This window comes from Euphorbia lathyris, chromosome 8, assembly GCF_963576675.1.
Source record: "Euphorbia lathyris chromosome 8, ddEupLath1.1, whole genome shotgun sequence".
NCBI classification, from domain to species: domain Eukaryota; kingdom Viridiplantae; phylum Streptophyta; class Magnoliopsida; order Malpighiales; family Euphorbiaceae; genus Euphorbia; species Euphorbia lathyris.
In genome coordinates this window covers 26058284-26073967 of record NC_088917.1, presented here as the reverse complement: position 1 = coordinate 26073967, position 15684 = coordinate 26058284, and the positions used below count along the sequence as shown (strand labels likewise).

Here is a 15684-nt window from a genome sequence, read left to right as displayed (position 1 = left end):
GGACGAAAATACCCTTTCAAGGGTTGGGGATGCGAAAGGTTATTTTTGTTACCTCCCCGACACGCGGGCGTGTGGCAATCACGCCCCACCGCGTGGTGGGGTGTACACCCCACCACACGGTGGGGCGTGATTGCCACACGCCCGCGTGTCGGGAAGGCAAAAAAAAATTAGCACGTTATTCAATTAAACCTGTAAATACCTGTAAACACTACACAATTTTAATTAAAACCTATAAATACCATACAATTTTAATTAAAACCTGTAACAATAATATAAGTTAATGAATAAATATTATCAATTAAAACATATAAATTCGTATACATCAATGTAATCTAGTCCAAGCCGCTCTCTTGTCAGCATAAATATTGTCCAAGTGACGAACACTCGGATCATGAAATCTATGCCATTGGCTGGAAATGGGAGGTACTGGAAATCCAGGTCTTAAATAAAGACATATGTATTGTTCATAACTCCCCAAATGACAAATGACAATCTCTTACTCTGGTGGTCTTCCATCGTCCGAACGCATCGGCAGTATAGCACAACATCCTAACCGTGGCGCAGTAAAAAGGAATATCACTGCATTCAACATAGATGCAGCAGCATATAAGTCATCCAGACTCACCATCTAGTGAGATTGACCACACCCGCTTCTATCCATCTAATACGCACGAGGGCATCATCTACTCGGTTCCAGAACACTGGCTCATACAGATCATGGTGGGCCTGCACCTTATTTTTTATAAGCACTCTCAACAGCTTCCACTCTTCCTGATTATTTGTGATGGCATCGGCTAAAACACGAAATCCACAGTTACCATCTGATACAACATCTAGGTATCCAGTAATATATGGTACGATTAGTCCCTGAACCCTATGTAAATATTGGTATCCGCTTAAATCCACATCAAATCCGGCTGCGAATATGAATATATGAAGTTCGTCAGTGATAATATATTTACTTTAACATGAACTTATTTATTACGAAAATAAAATATACCCGACATCTCATTGTTATGTACAAAGGACGATGGGCTTCAGCCTCGACTACGACTACTCCTCAAAGTAGAAGACTAAGCACGACCACGTGCACCCTGACTGTACTCCCATGCACTCGGATTCCGCTTCATAGATGAATTCCCCTTTGGTCTACCCCTGAATGTGTCTTTGACCTTGGGTTCTTTGTAACTACCTTGATCCAGGTTAATTTGATCATGGATGTAGACAGATATGCTACACACCATTGCATGATCTAATTTGTCAACCTTTTCCACAAGAGAGTGAAAAAATCGGTGATCTTTGGACCCATCACCATATACGGGAGCAATAACTGGTATGTCACTCAAACCATCATATGCAAGAGTTATCCAAAAAGGATGGATGCGCTCCACACTAACCGACGTATTCGAATCAATATATTTTTTAATTTCACATGCACAAGGAATACCATGAGTCATGGGCAACACACATCCGCATTGCTGAAACACATCCACACTCAATTCACACATACGCACCATCTCATCATATAGTACGCGCAAACAGTAATGTGAAACATGTAAGTTGAGGTAAGTGAAAGGAGCTACATAGTGAGACACCGTAGATCTTCGTCTCGAGTCCTCAAGTGAGTATCTGGTTATATACAGTAAAACATTACAAAACTAATTTGTTACAATTAAAAAGATTCAATTTAATAACAGAAAAAATGTATTACTTGATCGCATCAATCTGAGCCTCAATGTCCTTGTGCACCTTCGCCCACATTGTATCGAGTGCACTAGTAGATGAATTCAACCACTGCTTCAACTGTGCATGTGAACTCTCTACTCGACATGTTGTTGTGTTTCCTAAGTGCAACACATTGTTCGTCCACGCTCGACAGAACTTCTCCTTATGCACTAGCCATGTGGTCTCCACATACTGTATCACACGAGGCCATTTGGCAGAAGTATTCTTCATGCTTATCACTGCCTCCTCATATTAGGCTACTGTCGGCGCTTCAATTATTTTTTTCCATTTTGTATTCTTAAAAATTTCTCCAAAATCCTTCATTCCAATCAACTTGCTTACTCTATCCTCCACATCTTTATTAATATGCCATGTACACAACAAATGATGAGTTTCAGGAAAAATCTCACTAACCGGTCTCATCAATCCTAACTCCCGGTCAGTAGCAATGGCTGTCGGATGCACATCAGCTCCAAGCAAAAGCCTTAATTTTCTTAAAACCCACATATAACTACCCTCAGTCTCATCCTTCATAATTGCATAAGCAATCAAAAAGTTCTTGTTTGAAGGCGTCATTCCAATGATCTCAAAAAATGGCATTTTATACTTGTTTGTTTTATATGTTGAATCCATACCAAAAACAAGTAGTAGGATCGGAACAGGGTGATCGAAGTAGGATGTGCCATAAAGAGGTGAGTCACAACATTGCTGCCCGGCTTCGCTTGCGTCCAATGTATGTAATCCATATCTATAACAAATAGATAAAACTGACTGATTACATCCCGACCCTCAAAACTCCCAGTCCTTATTTTTTCCTTGTAATTATACACATGTCTTTAGGTCGAACAATCCTCAGGGTGTTTTTCTTTAATTGCTGCAAAAATAGCACAAGGCTTTGCTTGAGCTGCACTCATTTGACGAACAATTTTTTTTTTGAAGCAGGACTTAGTCCGCTCATCTGTCGATAGCCCTGATGATATACAACCAATCCATGATTGTGTTGTCCTCTCTCTCCAGCAACACCATTCACCACCCAACCCCCTAATTCAGCGATTTCCAGAATCTTCACCTGAAATTTGCAACCACAGTATTTTGTTTTCGTATTCCTTCGTACTACTTCCTCCATATCCCTATCCCTATCCCTAATCCTTTGAGTATTGAGTATTCTTTATACCACAGGCACATTTAACCAATATCCATTTTAACTTACCCATTGTCTTGTGAGAAGCTATAGTTAACTCAAAGCCAAGTCGAAACGCCGTCTGTTTTGCCCAGTTAACAGCTTCATGGTATGTTTCAAACGTCTGTACAAAATAAAATTCCCCACTGTAATCGACACTGTTACCTTCGAAGTCTTCTAACGGAACCTGTAAATGATAACTAACGAACATTAGACTACATTACGATCAATTTCGATAATTTTTCGAGGGCCTAAACCCCTAAATTCAATTTTTAGACTACTAGGCGTGTGTATATCACGCCCCACCACAAGGTGGAGCGTGATATACACACGCCCCACCATGTGGTGGGGCGTGATGGGGCGTGATAGCCACACGCCCGATAGTCCGCCAGTCCCAATTTTTGTAAAAAATAACCGAAAACAGATATGCTCAAACGAAAAAATACCTCGACTTCAACGACTTGATCGTTCTCGTCTCTTCCCGGAGATAACATATTGCTCGCCATTATACGTGTACTCTCTGATTTCGGAAAGAAATGAGTTTGGGAGAGTTTAGAATTTTCGAATTTTTGCTAAGAGACAGTATAGTTTTTTTTCGGGACTGAGGGTGGGAAATTTAAGCCGAATATAGTAATCCACTAAATAAAATGGCCGCAATAAATAGCAACACCCTAAAATTATGTGGTGTTATCGTTGAGTCACCATCTAATGAGCCGCAACTACACCAGATAATTTCTCATGAAATGCAAGGGGTGTTATCGTACTTTTGACTTTCACTGAATCGAAATGCGAAATACGATCCTGCATTTGTAAGCTAACTAAAAACTTTCCCTCTCGTTCTCCAAAACCCATTGAGAAACAAACCACTGGAGAGAGCAAATCCATTAACAAACACCGGTTCGCAAAGTTCTCCGGCAGCATTTTTTTCTTGCTCTGAGTTTTGCTTGCAATGAGATTAGTTTTAGCTCTTTTATTTGTCTGCGCTCTCATCTCGCTCGTTGAGTCGGACTCTGCGGTGGAGATAAATGCCACAACCGACGGGAACTCGACGCTTTCTGGATCTAGAGAGGACAGTTTCGCGGATATTATTGACCGGGCTTTGGAGAAAGAGTTCAATGAGACCGACCCGAATGAATGTACGTACTAGATCTGAGCTATATATCTACCTGTTCTTGTGCGTCTGCATTTCATTTTTTTAATGGTTCTATATCAGGTCTAGATTGCTTAGTTTCCTGTTCTTTTGACAACGGTTGAGCGATATGTATTGTTAATTTTTAGGAAATTTTTGGTAAGTGAGCTGTTTCTAAATTTTTGTTTGTGAATAACTAACAAAATGATCTCTGCATTGCTTTGTTTCTCCTCTTTTTGTTAAGTGCAATTTGAGTTGAGAAGTTATTTTGGCCTTTTGAACTCTTATTAACCAACTGTAAGCTATAAATTATTTTCTCATATTTTCACGTTGAACCAGCATCTTATGGATGGTTGAGTGGAAAGAAAAATTGAAATTACCATTTTATCGTGTTTTCCTTGCAGCCACTGATCCTGGTAGCTTTAATAATAGTGTTGCTGGACAGCAGGTTGGTTATCATTTTCTGAATTATCCATATAATCAACATGAATTATTTACCCCTATATACTTGCTTGCACTAATATCTTTTTTTTTTTTTTTTGGTTGCATCTTATCGAGTCACTATTGAATGTGAATCCTAAGATGAGGATATGCCATAAAATATTATGCAACTAGATTTTTTTTTGAGTTGTGGCAGCTAGCCTAGTTATTTATCTAAACCGCTCCTTTTGTGGCCAATGAATAATGTCTGTGAACCATTAATAGGTCAATATCTTCAAGTTAGACTTCGCATTTTGCTTTCTTATGTTAAAGAATAAGTTGCAACATGTAAATGCAAGTGTATTCATAAATTTAATATAAACATTCAAATGCATGTTATTTATATTTTTTATTTTTTTAATATATGAAGCAATTCATTTTGTGAGTGAGCCTCTTGCAAAAATGCAGGGGAAGGCTGTGTACAAGTTACAATAGGCTCAAATGGGCTCTACCCTCCTCGGAGCCCAATCATGAGAGCCTTACACATTGGCTTTACGCTTTTTATCAAACAATTCATTTCAAATAAAAACTTATAGCTAAAACACTTCATTTTAAGTAAGTAAAATTGGACTTTCTATATATTAGACTTTTGAGATTGTATGTTCTTTCTAGTGATTTGTCAAAGTTGCCTTTTGTTGCCAATATTAATTGCTGGAGCTCTTCTATTTGAATCACAAAAGCAGTGGCTCCCAAATGTCACTCTTTTAACACACATCCCAAGGATGTGAAAATGCCAAATGATGATGGACAGAAATCCTATAACATTTGTTATCTAACAGACTGGTCTGAACAAAGCTATGCTGATTAGTTAATGGAGTTAAAATAGAGGACAGCGGACTTTAGATTTTATCCTGCATTGTTCTACCATGAGTTGTGATAATGTGGAATCTGGTTTTGACATCTGTGTATAATAAAACTTGAGTCATTTTGCCAAAATGGAAATATGGAATTTATCAAAGTTATGGATAATACTTTGTGTATTTGTGTCTATATATGTAAATATATAATAGTGGATCTTTCTGCATGAACTTTTGGATTTGTTTTCCTTTTTGCCTTGTATATTTCTTTGAGAAGCCCAAGGTCTTATATAATGCCTGAATGTACTTGCTTATTTTTACCAGGCAGTTTTGGAGACTGTTGCTAGAGTTAAGTCGAAGAAAAATGACACCAAGGAGGAGAAGTATGTGTTTCTTTCCAAAAGTAGTAGAGATTGTTTTTATTTTTTAAGCCTTTTAGACAGTTATGTTTTGATGAATACACTTGTGCAAGATCAACTTCTCCACCTCAACTTTGAGAGCTGCTGATCAATATGTGAACCATAGGTCTTTTCAGTTTCATGATGTTTTCTTCAATTTGGACAATGAGAATCGGCAAGAGGACACACCAATTTTAATCGACAGAAAGGTATGTGGCACTACCAACTGTTGGGAACTTATTTCACATCAGGTTCTGAGTGGTGTTCACTATTACATTTTAATACCAATATTTGAAAGAATGTTATAAGCTTGCAAAATTATGACCTTTATCCTAAATTTTTCTCCAGGATAATGTCTTTATCATGTCAAATCCAAAATCCAAGTACCCTGTGTTGCAACTAGATCTAAGGTTAGCTTAATTTCTTCATATGCTGTTAAACAAATTAAGTGCCTAGCAACATAAGTCTTTTGACCGATCTTACCTGCTAAAATTGTAATAATTACAGATTGATATCTGATCTGGTAGTAGTCATTGTCTCTGCAACTTGTGGTGGCATTGCATTTGCTTGTGCTGGACAGCCGGTTAGACTTGCTCCTATGTTTTCTTTACGATGAATTACTCTTTTCGAGATGTGAACTTTATCCATTTTGAATTTTACAGGTTATTTCTGGATATCTGCTAGCAGGTTCTCTTATTGGGCCTGGTGGCCTGAGCTTTGTCAGTGAAATGGTGCAAGTATGTTATTTGTATATCAATTCTGTTTTACATTATATTTTTTGTATTACTTTTCTGTAATGATTAATTGATTTGGGAATGAATTTTATTAGAAGTATGATGTCCTTTTTGCCTTTTTTTTTTTAAATATATATATATATATATATTGTTTATTTTTTACGGCTTTAGTCAACTGAAGTCACAATATGAATCTCTGAAATTTCTTATTCTCATGTTACGGACTCAAAACATTATTGGTCATAGTAAGTTTATACACAAGTATCTGAGAAAATAGGTGCATGTATGCATCTTAGTGGTAGGTTATCTACTTATCTTTTTCAGTGTCTTTGTTAGTTTGTTTCATGGGATATTTCGTAGTAAAATTTGATTCCACAATGCATAGTCTTTTTTTTTCTCATTTGGATATGCTTTCAGGTCGAAACAGTGGCTCAGTTTGGTGTAATTTTTCTTCTTTTTGCACTGGGCCTGGAGTTCTCTGCAAAAAAGGTTTGCTTGTGTTTTCTGCCCTTCTTTCAATTTTAATTAGTGTCTTTTTAAAGTTAACAGATGTGAACACAAACATTGACTTTTAAAATGCAGCTTCACGTTGTTCGGGCAGTTGCCATTCTAGGTGGTCTTCTCCAGATTTTCCTGTTTATGTGCTTGTGTGGAATAACAGTTTTGGTATGCTAGCTCTATTCTCTGAATATTGAGATAAATAATTATCTTATGTAACCTTTACATTGCTAGTATCTTGCCTATGCGAAGCAGTTCACTGTAAAAAAAAGGGCGGCCCGGTGCATTACGCTTCCCCGCTTAAGCGAGGGTCCGGGGAGGGGTCCCACCACAAGGATGTACTGGGGGCAAGCCTTCCCCTGCCAAGATTTTGGCGAAGCAGTTCACTGTATCACGGAAAATTAGAGAAAATCTTGCATTACCTTCTTTGGCTGGTGTTCGATATTCATTATTATCAGCGCTTATTTGTTTTTTTGGAAGGTTGTATAATTCTTTTCTTGCGTAAAAGAGATTATAAACCTTGAGATGGGTAGGTTATCATCCTCAGAGAACTTGAGAATTGCATTCTTCTTTTCTGGTCTTAGAAGAAGAATTGGGTTTGGGAAGAATAGTTGCGACACTAGTGAATTGCGTTTGACTTTTATACTTGCTGGCATTGATTTAATCATTTGTATAATTATATAAACATAGTGGGAATCTCATAAGTTGAGAAGATCAAACTCTTTGATATTTGCTCTTGAATTTGATGGCAGATAAACTCTAATATTAGTGGCAGGAAACCAAAGATTTACTGTTGTAATGACTGACGGTGTATTACATTAGGTTAATGCCAGCTGGCATTTGACATCACCGAATAGTATTTGTGGCTAATATACATGACATAGATGAAGAGTATACATTTCCACCACATGTGCACATGCATGTGCAAATCTAGGTGACATGAATATGCACATGCATGTGTGTGGTATAAGAGAATGCAATTGGAACTTCAATAGCTTGTCTTGAAATGACAGTTCTTGCTATTGCAAATGCCACTTTTTTTACCACTCCTAAACGAGTCTAGCTGCATTGGCATATGGAACCTAAAGTTCACATTCATATTTTTGGACTTTGGGTGCTGGAGTTTAATTGAAGGGAGTTTGCCTTACTGTTTAACTGTTATATAATGTTGACATAGAACATAATAACAAACACAAGAGCAATAAGCTGAAGGGAAGCACTAAGCTCTCAATCGTTGATTGATGTATGACTTGACTCAACAGATTAACAAAACTACTCAGGGTTTTACAGGCCAATGACTAATCCTACTGTTACTAGTATTAGGACTTATAGACTAGGAATTTTCTAAAAGAATACTAATCAGGATAAAAGTTAAATTAGTGCTAGCCACAAAAAAAGTTCCCAAATTGTATAAACTCATGAAACAAATAATAATTAAAGACCTAACATCAAAATCTGAGAAAACATTATTTTCATTATCAAAGATGAATCACAATAATTCCTAAGTTTAGTTTTCCTCAACTTCATTAAATGTTTTCATGTTTGGACTATATTAGCTACTGGATTTAATTTCTTTTTTCTGCATGTTTTTACAGTTTTGTGGTGGTAAACCTACAGAGGGAGTATTTGTTGGTGCGTTCCTCTCTATGTCATCTACTGCTGTGGTAAATTCTTAATTCTTAATCATAGGTGCTCCTTGTTATGCTCTTGTTTGTTTGCTCATTGCATGCCTTGCAAGCTGTATACATTATCAAAGAAAAATGTTCTCTTTGCTGTATCCCTGTGTTTGTAGATGTTATTGCTGTCAGCTCTGATTTCTTTTCTTTTTTTTTTTTCATTCAACATGCTTGAATGAGACTGAAATAAAGAAAATAACTAAAAGACAAAAATACATTTATTTGAAATTCAATTGTTCTTTATTCTTTTATATGGAGTTGAAACACTCTTTTTCATGTTTATTAGTTCTTGTTTCCTCTGTCACAGGTTTTGAAATTTTTGATGGAGAAGAATAGTATTAGTGCTCTGCATGGTCAAGTCACTATTGGTACACTTATCTTGCAGGTATTTATTCTTCCAGTCATCAAATTTATGTCTGGAGGTGCCTTTATTAAGTTTTGAGTTTTATATGTGCTGCCAGGATTGTGCAGTTGGTCTGCTGTTTGCTTTCCTTCCTGTTCTTGGTGGTACTTCTGGTCTTCTTCAAGGTGTCATATCCATGACGAAATCGTAAGAATCTAAAATAACTTGGTTTATGTATTTGTTTTGTAAATTTCGCCACTCAAATGATCAAGCCTGTTTTTTATTTCTGTATTATAACTTATATATATATATATATTTGTCTTTGATTGGCAAAGTTAGCTGTTAGTAAAATGGTATATGGTATGAAGTTTCAATCTATGTGGATAGTATGATTGAAAATGAACATATAGTCAAGCTTGTGATTTTAGCAATAGGTGCAAGATGTGAAGGTTACACAAGTGTCAAATGCTCATTTAACATTTGTGATTGTGGTGTAATTGACGACTTTGTACAACTAATATCTGAACAATATTGTTATCTGGTCTGTATTGTAGCATGTTGATGTTCTTGGATAATAATTCACCCATTAATTACCAGAAGTTTCTATTTACATGCTGCATCTTAATTCTATATTCAGGTTGGTTCTGCTAGCTACATTTTTGGCTGTGTTGACAATTTTATGTCGCACTTGTGTGCCATGGCTTTTGAAGCTAATGATAAGGTTATCATCACAGGTAAACCTACACTCTTTTCTTTATTATATATTATGGTGGAGAATTACTGAGTTAACTTTTACTTGTGCAGACTAATGAACTTTATCAATTGGCTTCAGTGGCATTCTGTTTGCTTGTTGCTTGGGTTAGCTTCATTTCCTTATTTTCCTTATTTTTTTTTCTTCAGAAAAGCCTTTCATTTTATGTTTGGAACTTTTGGGTATCTCTTCATTTTTTCTATTTAGGTTATATGGATACATGATTTCTGAGATATGAGAGCGTAGTTGTTAAAGGCGCGCCTCACTCAAGGCTCAAGGTAGTGAGCCTTGATTGCAGAAAGTGAGGCCCTGTTTAAAAGGCTCTTGCCTGGGCCTCGGAGCCTGAATCAAGGCGCGCCTCTGTGTTTTCACTAGGGTTTTTTTCTTTTCTTTTTTATTGTTTTGTATAAAACAAATGTTTAAGAAGACTCTCCTCCATTTCACTCAGACGGAAACTGCGACAGAGACATGTAAGAACACAAAGAAGAATATCAAGTGACAATGAATGGTTATTAGTTTAGTAGCATTAGTTAGGTACTTAGGTTAAGGCATTAAGTATATGTTAATGTCTCTATGAAGTATGGACTTAAGTTGGTGTTTTTGACAGTTATGATTTAATATTATGTTTTTATGTGGTTTTGTTTTGTTTGTGTGGTCATAAGTGTGTTTCTGGTTTATGCTTTAACTAGTAAAAGAGCATTTTTTTTCTTCTGCGCCTCGTGTTCCTCAGGCATGCGCCTTGCATTGCGCCTTGAGCCTAGGCTCCAGGACCTCTTAGCGCCTCACGCCGTTAACAACTATGTATGAGAGAAAAGGAGTAAAGAAATTTGGGTCATCAATCATAGTTCTATTTGTCTTTCAGTGCTCCTGCTTGCTTTGGCTGGGGACGAACGCATGTATGATGCATTTGATGATTGCCTTTGCATTTCAGTGTAGCGACAAGCTGGGTCTAAGCCTTGAACTGGGATCTTTCGCTGCGGGAGTTATGATAGCAACAACTGATCTTGCTCAACATACACTTGAACAAGTTAGTCTTTCTTGTACTGTTCCAGAAGTTGCTTCATCCTTGTATTTTCTGTTCTCTTTAGAACCTTGTTAGAAAAGGACTGAAAGAGCTTTACAATGTCAAGGATAAATATCTTCTTATCCTAACTCATACATGAAGAAGGCTACCCAGAAAGACAGATAAAACTACTATCCTTCACTCATGGTGAATAATTGAGAGAGACTCCAAAAAATCACCATATCTCACACAGCAGATCAAAAGGCAACAATTTAATTGCAAAAAAGTGGATATTCTTCCCCATTCAAATTCTTTGTATTATGAAATTACGACAATAGAAAATTTCAGAAGTACCTTAGCATCTTTCTTGGTGCTTATATATATATATGTGTGTGTGTGTGTGTGTACACACACACACCAGTAAATTTATGGACTGCTCGTGTTCAAGTTTAACTTGTACAAAAGCTTAAGGTCCTGTACTTGGTGGGAGCACTTCAATAACATGATTTAGAAAATATTAGTTTTGTAAAACGGAAAAAGGGAAAGAAAGGGTTGCACTAGTTCAGCTTGAATTTTGGCATGAACAGATTGGTTGTGTACTTGTAGTTCTATTAGTATGTTGATGTGTTCATATTTTAAGTTTTAGTTAGTATTCACTGTCATACAGAATATTAAGTTCTAATATGTTTGTATCAACTCGGAAACATTGATATTTCAAAAAAGGACTTGATGGTTGCATTTTGGAAAAGGGGAACCAAAAACGGTTCATAGGTAGAGGTGAACATCAAATGTTCCAGTATTATATTCTACAACATTTAATTTTTTCTACATTTCTCCATTAAACAATTTTGTGAAATTTAATTTTTACTTCCTAGATCTGATCGTGAATTTTAGTCCTCAGACACAGAAGTTCCATGTGTTTGCTCTCATTTGGAATTACGTTCTTTTAGGTTGAACCCATCCGCAACTTCTTTGCAGCTCTCTTTCTTGCCAGCATCGGGATGCTAATACATGTTCATTTCCTATGGAATCATGTTGATATTTTACTGGCAGCTGTACTGTTGGTGATTGTCATAAAAACTATTGTGGTTGCAACTGTTGTCAAGGGATTTGGATACAGCAATAAAACCTCGCTTCTTGTAAGAGTTGAGAACTATTAGCATGTTCTATTATTCATTTTAATAATTTTATAAGTTCCATGCTCTTAGGGTTGTTCATATGCGTAGGTTGGAATGTCTCTGGCACAGATTGGGGAATTTGCATTTGTTCTCCTAAGTCGTGCCTCTAATCTTCATCTCATTGAGGTTAGCACTTCAGTCGTCAGTATCTTCAATATAACCCAAGTGGATCCATTCTAAACTAATGTTGAGTCTTCTCATGGAAGAATTGTTCTTCCTTTGGGAAAGGACCTATGTGCTACAAGTTTTTGATCTTTGTGCGACAAATGCTTCTATTTAGAGCTATTAACTTCTCAAGTTGGGTTTGAGAAAGTGAATTTAAGGCAGGCTGAGCTTTATCTTGGTTGTGTATGTTTCCTGGATATCTAAGTTCTTATCTCATCATTTTATAAATTCATATGCTTGGAGCACAGTGGAACATGCTTCATTAAAATATTTATGTTATGGTACCTGAGAGAGAGTTATTATTTGTGGGTTTTTTTTTTTCTTTTTTCTTTTCCCAAACAACACATCTAAAGTTAATATTGGCTCTTGCAGGGAAAATTGTATCTATTGCTTCTTGGCACAACAGCACTGAGTTTGGTAACTATGCACTATTTTATTTGTTTAATGATGTAATAATACAAAAACCTTGTTTTGATGTTCTTTGTGCTTGTTCTCGACCTACATCCTAGTTTTCAATTAGAAATTGCAAGGGGATCGCATAGAAACAGGTTAAAAGCCAATTTGGCCCTTGAATATTTAGTTTGCTGTCAAATTTGGCCCAGCATGAACTTTTTCATCTCAATTTGGCTGGAAACTTGTAATTCTCAGCTCAAAATGATATTACATACTGGTGTGTCTCCACTTTTCATGAATCACAAACCAACATGTCTAGAAGAGTTGACATGAGACTTGAAAAAAATGACAAGCTTCGAGTCAAATTGTTCAACAACGCTTTTTCGGTCAAATCGACATTGCATTGAAGTTGAATGCATGTTAATCCATGTTGAAACTGTTGAGACTAAAAAGTTCATATTCTGCTACTTGACCATTTTATCAAGTTGAAGAGCCTAAATTGACCTTTAATAGATTACCCTCCTTTTTATGGTTGAATTATTACTTGAGGAAGCAGTATCCATATCCTTGAAAGTGCAAATCTTTTTCTGAATTGTACTGCAATGCAATGCGGAATTCTTTGACAGATTCATTGATCTCACGGATTTTGTAAAAAAAGAACAGTTTTAAAAAAATTCACAAGCTATTAAACTATCTCAGAACAAATAACATCAGTGATACTTGGGGAGGGGTTTTGTAATAATTGGTGGATCTATGTAGTTTCTTATTCTGTTGTTTGTAATATGTGTGGATTTATTGAATCATCTGAATGTAAGATTTTGAAATATTATAGGTGACAACACCATTTCTTTTCAAGTTGATTCCTGCCATAGTACGACTTGGAGTATTATTGCGTTGGTTTCCTCCTGATAGTCTGAGTGAGGTAATTTTCTTCCTTCATACACATGTTTATATACATACAAATGTACAATTGTGTACCTTCTTTCTCTGCCTCACACAAGCGAAATGGTTCATCTGTTTGAGTTTTGTTTTTTTGTTTTTTTTTAATATGATTCTCCTGCCAGATTGGATATAAAGGAGAGAGCTTTCGAGCAGAGAGTGCTAAGCGTATTACTTTGATGGTCCAAGGCTCTCATGATTCATGATATTAACTAAAACATGAATCATGCAAATTTCAGCATATACCTGATGGCTTCTTATACTCTGGAGGACAGGTGATTAAGAGTGCAAAGGAGGTTGACTAAGTGAACAATTCATTTCCATTGCAACGAAGCTCTTCAAGTTCATGTTACCTACTTTTACATGCCAGAGATCACAGGAGGACAATCATGCCAAATTGGTACCAAGAAATCAAGAGCTCGGTAAATATTACTCAAGATACCTACATACTTCTAATTTCCTATACAGGCCATCTCTTAATCTACCAGATGGCCTATTCTGTAATATATTGTCCATGTTGTAACGCAATCCAATCCAATTCAATTCAGTTCAATTTTTCTTTTTTTCATAATCAGTTACTTGCTTTGCTCTTTTTTCTTTTCTTAAAACTTATTCATAAATCCTAGGAGTTATTAAAGGTTGAGATGCCGAACTTGACATCCTCTTACATATAATGATACAACACCTGATTTTGTTCAACTTCTGATTAATTGTTGGCCATGGTTCGACCATCAACTGGCCATGCATCCAGTCTGGTTATATGTATTAAGGGTCAAAGACATTGATCCAGTCAGAACCGGGGTCAACCAATGAACCGGTATCAAACGGGTGAACCGGATTGACTCCGGTTTTTTTTAGATTCAAAGAAAAAAAAATCAACTCATGTTGAAGAAACAAGCTCAAAAGATTGAAAAGAAATCGCAGAAAATAAGCAAAGAAATTAGAGGATTTTAAGAAAGTCGCAGCAAATAATGAGAGCTAAATACACGATGCAGTTTTTGATCTCAATTATAGATCTCGAAAAATAAAAGATATTTGAAGCTTGCTATGGTCGGCGTTGAGGGTTCCTGCGCATGTCTAAGTATTTTAGGGTTTAATGCTGTTTGAGATGGGCCTTAAGAACTTAAAAAGATATAATAATATTTAATCAGACGGTGATTAGGCATTGTACAATTTTCAAGATTTTAGAGTAGCTACAGCCACACAATTTAAATTACTTTTTTGTTTTTTTTAAATTGAATTACTTTTCATTTTTCTTTTCAGGTTTTTTGAGATATTTTTTATGTTATTCTTGTATTGGTTGTTACTTGTGTTGTGACTATAACTTGTTTAATGATAGTTTATATATAAAACTTAGAAATTGATTTTTCTGTTCTCAACACCAGTGTTGTGACTAGAAATTTTTTTTAAGTATACTTTATATATATATATTAGAAATTGAATTTTCTGTTCTTAAGTTTTCACTTTTAATATATATATATATATATATATATATATATATATATATATCCGGTTCAACCAGTCCGAGTCAACCGGTTGAACTAATTGACCCTTGACCCAGTCATTAATCCGGTTCACTTTCTGGTCCGGTTTTTAGAACATTGGTAAATATAATGTGTTCATCTCATGACACGAGCTGCAGATTTGGATTTTGATTCGGTTTGGTTTCTTGTTTATTTACAAAGTTCTGTACAATGTAACAACTCTGTGTTGATTGACTGATGTAAGATGGAAATACAGGACAGTGTTAGAGATAATGTTCCTATTATCTCTGTAAATAGATTCTTATCTAGTTAGAGTTTCAATTTGTCTATAACCCTAACTAGGTAGAGTTCTAATACGATTATACTTGTGTATTGTATTCCTATACAAACTACTATTGGCTCACTATAAATACAAGGCCTCTGAGCCATAATCACTAAGGTGATTCAAACCATTCATTGTGTTATTACTTATCTCTCTCTATCTCCATAATTCCCGTATATCAAACTATACATTCAACATGGTATCAGTAGTATCAACTTCCGCATCCTCCGAATTCTCGGATCATCCTCAATCACCAACCTATTCCCAATACAAAGCCGCTGCCGCCGCCGCCGCGGCTCCCACCGTATATGCACCAACCGCCGCCGCTGATAATAACATGAATAACATATCAGGCGAGTCAGTTCAACCGAGCTCGGGCTGGCGATTTACCTCGCCGTTCGTCACAGGCGAGTCGTCCTTCCTCGCGGCAACGACGAACCAGCAGATTCCATCGCAACCGCAACAGATGCAGCAGCCGCCCCAGCCACC

The 15684-nt window shown here is 36.3% G+C and overlaps 1 protein-coding gene across 3 annotated transcripts; it reads left to right on the top strand.

Annotated features, from left to right (window-relative positions):
• The first annotated feature begins 3694 nt into the window (after positions 1 to 3694).
• Positions 3695 to 13963, top strand: LOC136202874 (K(+) efflux antiporter 4). 3 transcript variants are annotated; one of them, XM_065993827.1, is made up of 20 exons: positions 3695 to 4041; positions 4439 to 4482; positions 5636 to 5694; positions 5837 to 5918; positions 6058 to 6119; positions 6217 to 6292; positions 6372 to 6446; positions 6861 to 6932; positions 7026 to 7109; positions 8537 to 8605; positions 8925 to 9002; positions 9079 to 9167; positions 9598 to 9694; positions 9765 to 9818; positions 10574 to 10738; positions 11665 to 11853; positions 11941 to 12018; positions 12430 to 12474; positions 13283 to 13372; positions 13665 to 13963. In XM_065993827.1, exons 1-20 carry the CDS (start codon positions 3855 to 3857, stop codon positions 13692 to 13694), a joined length of 1725 nt encoding a protein of 574 aa, XP_065849899.1. In that variant the 5' UTR covers positions 3695 to 3854; the 3' UTR covers positions 13695 to 13963. The 3 variants fall into 3 exon arrangements, with proteins under 3 accessions (XP_065849899.1, XP_065849898.1, XP_065849900.1); XM_065993826.1 differs by having other exon boundaries at positions 3696 to 4041; positions 13515 to 13963; XM_065993828.1 differs by having other exon boundaries at positions 3698 to 4041; positions 10643 to 10738; positions 13515 to 13963.
• Positions 13964 to 15684: the final 1721 nt, after the last annotated feature.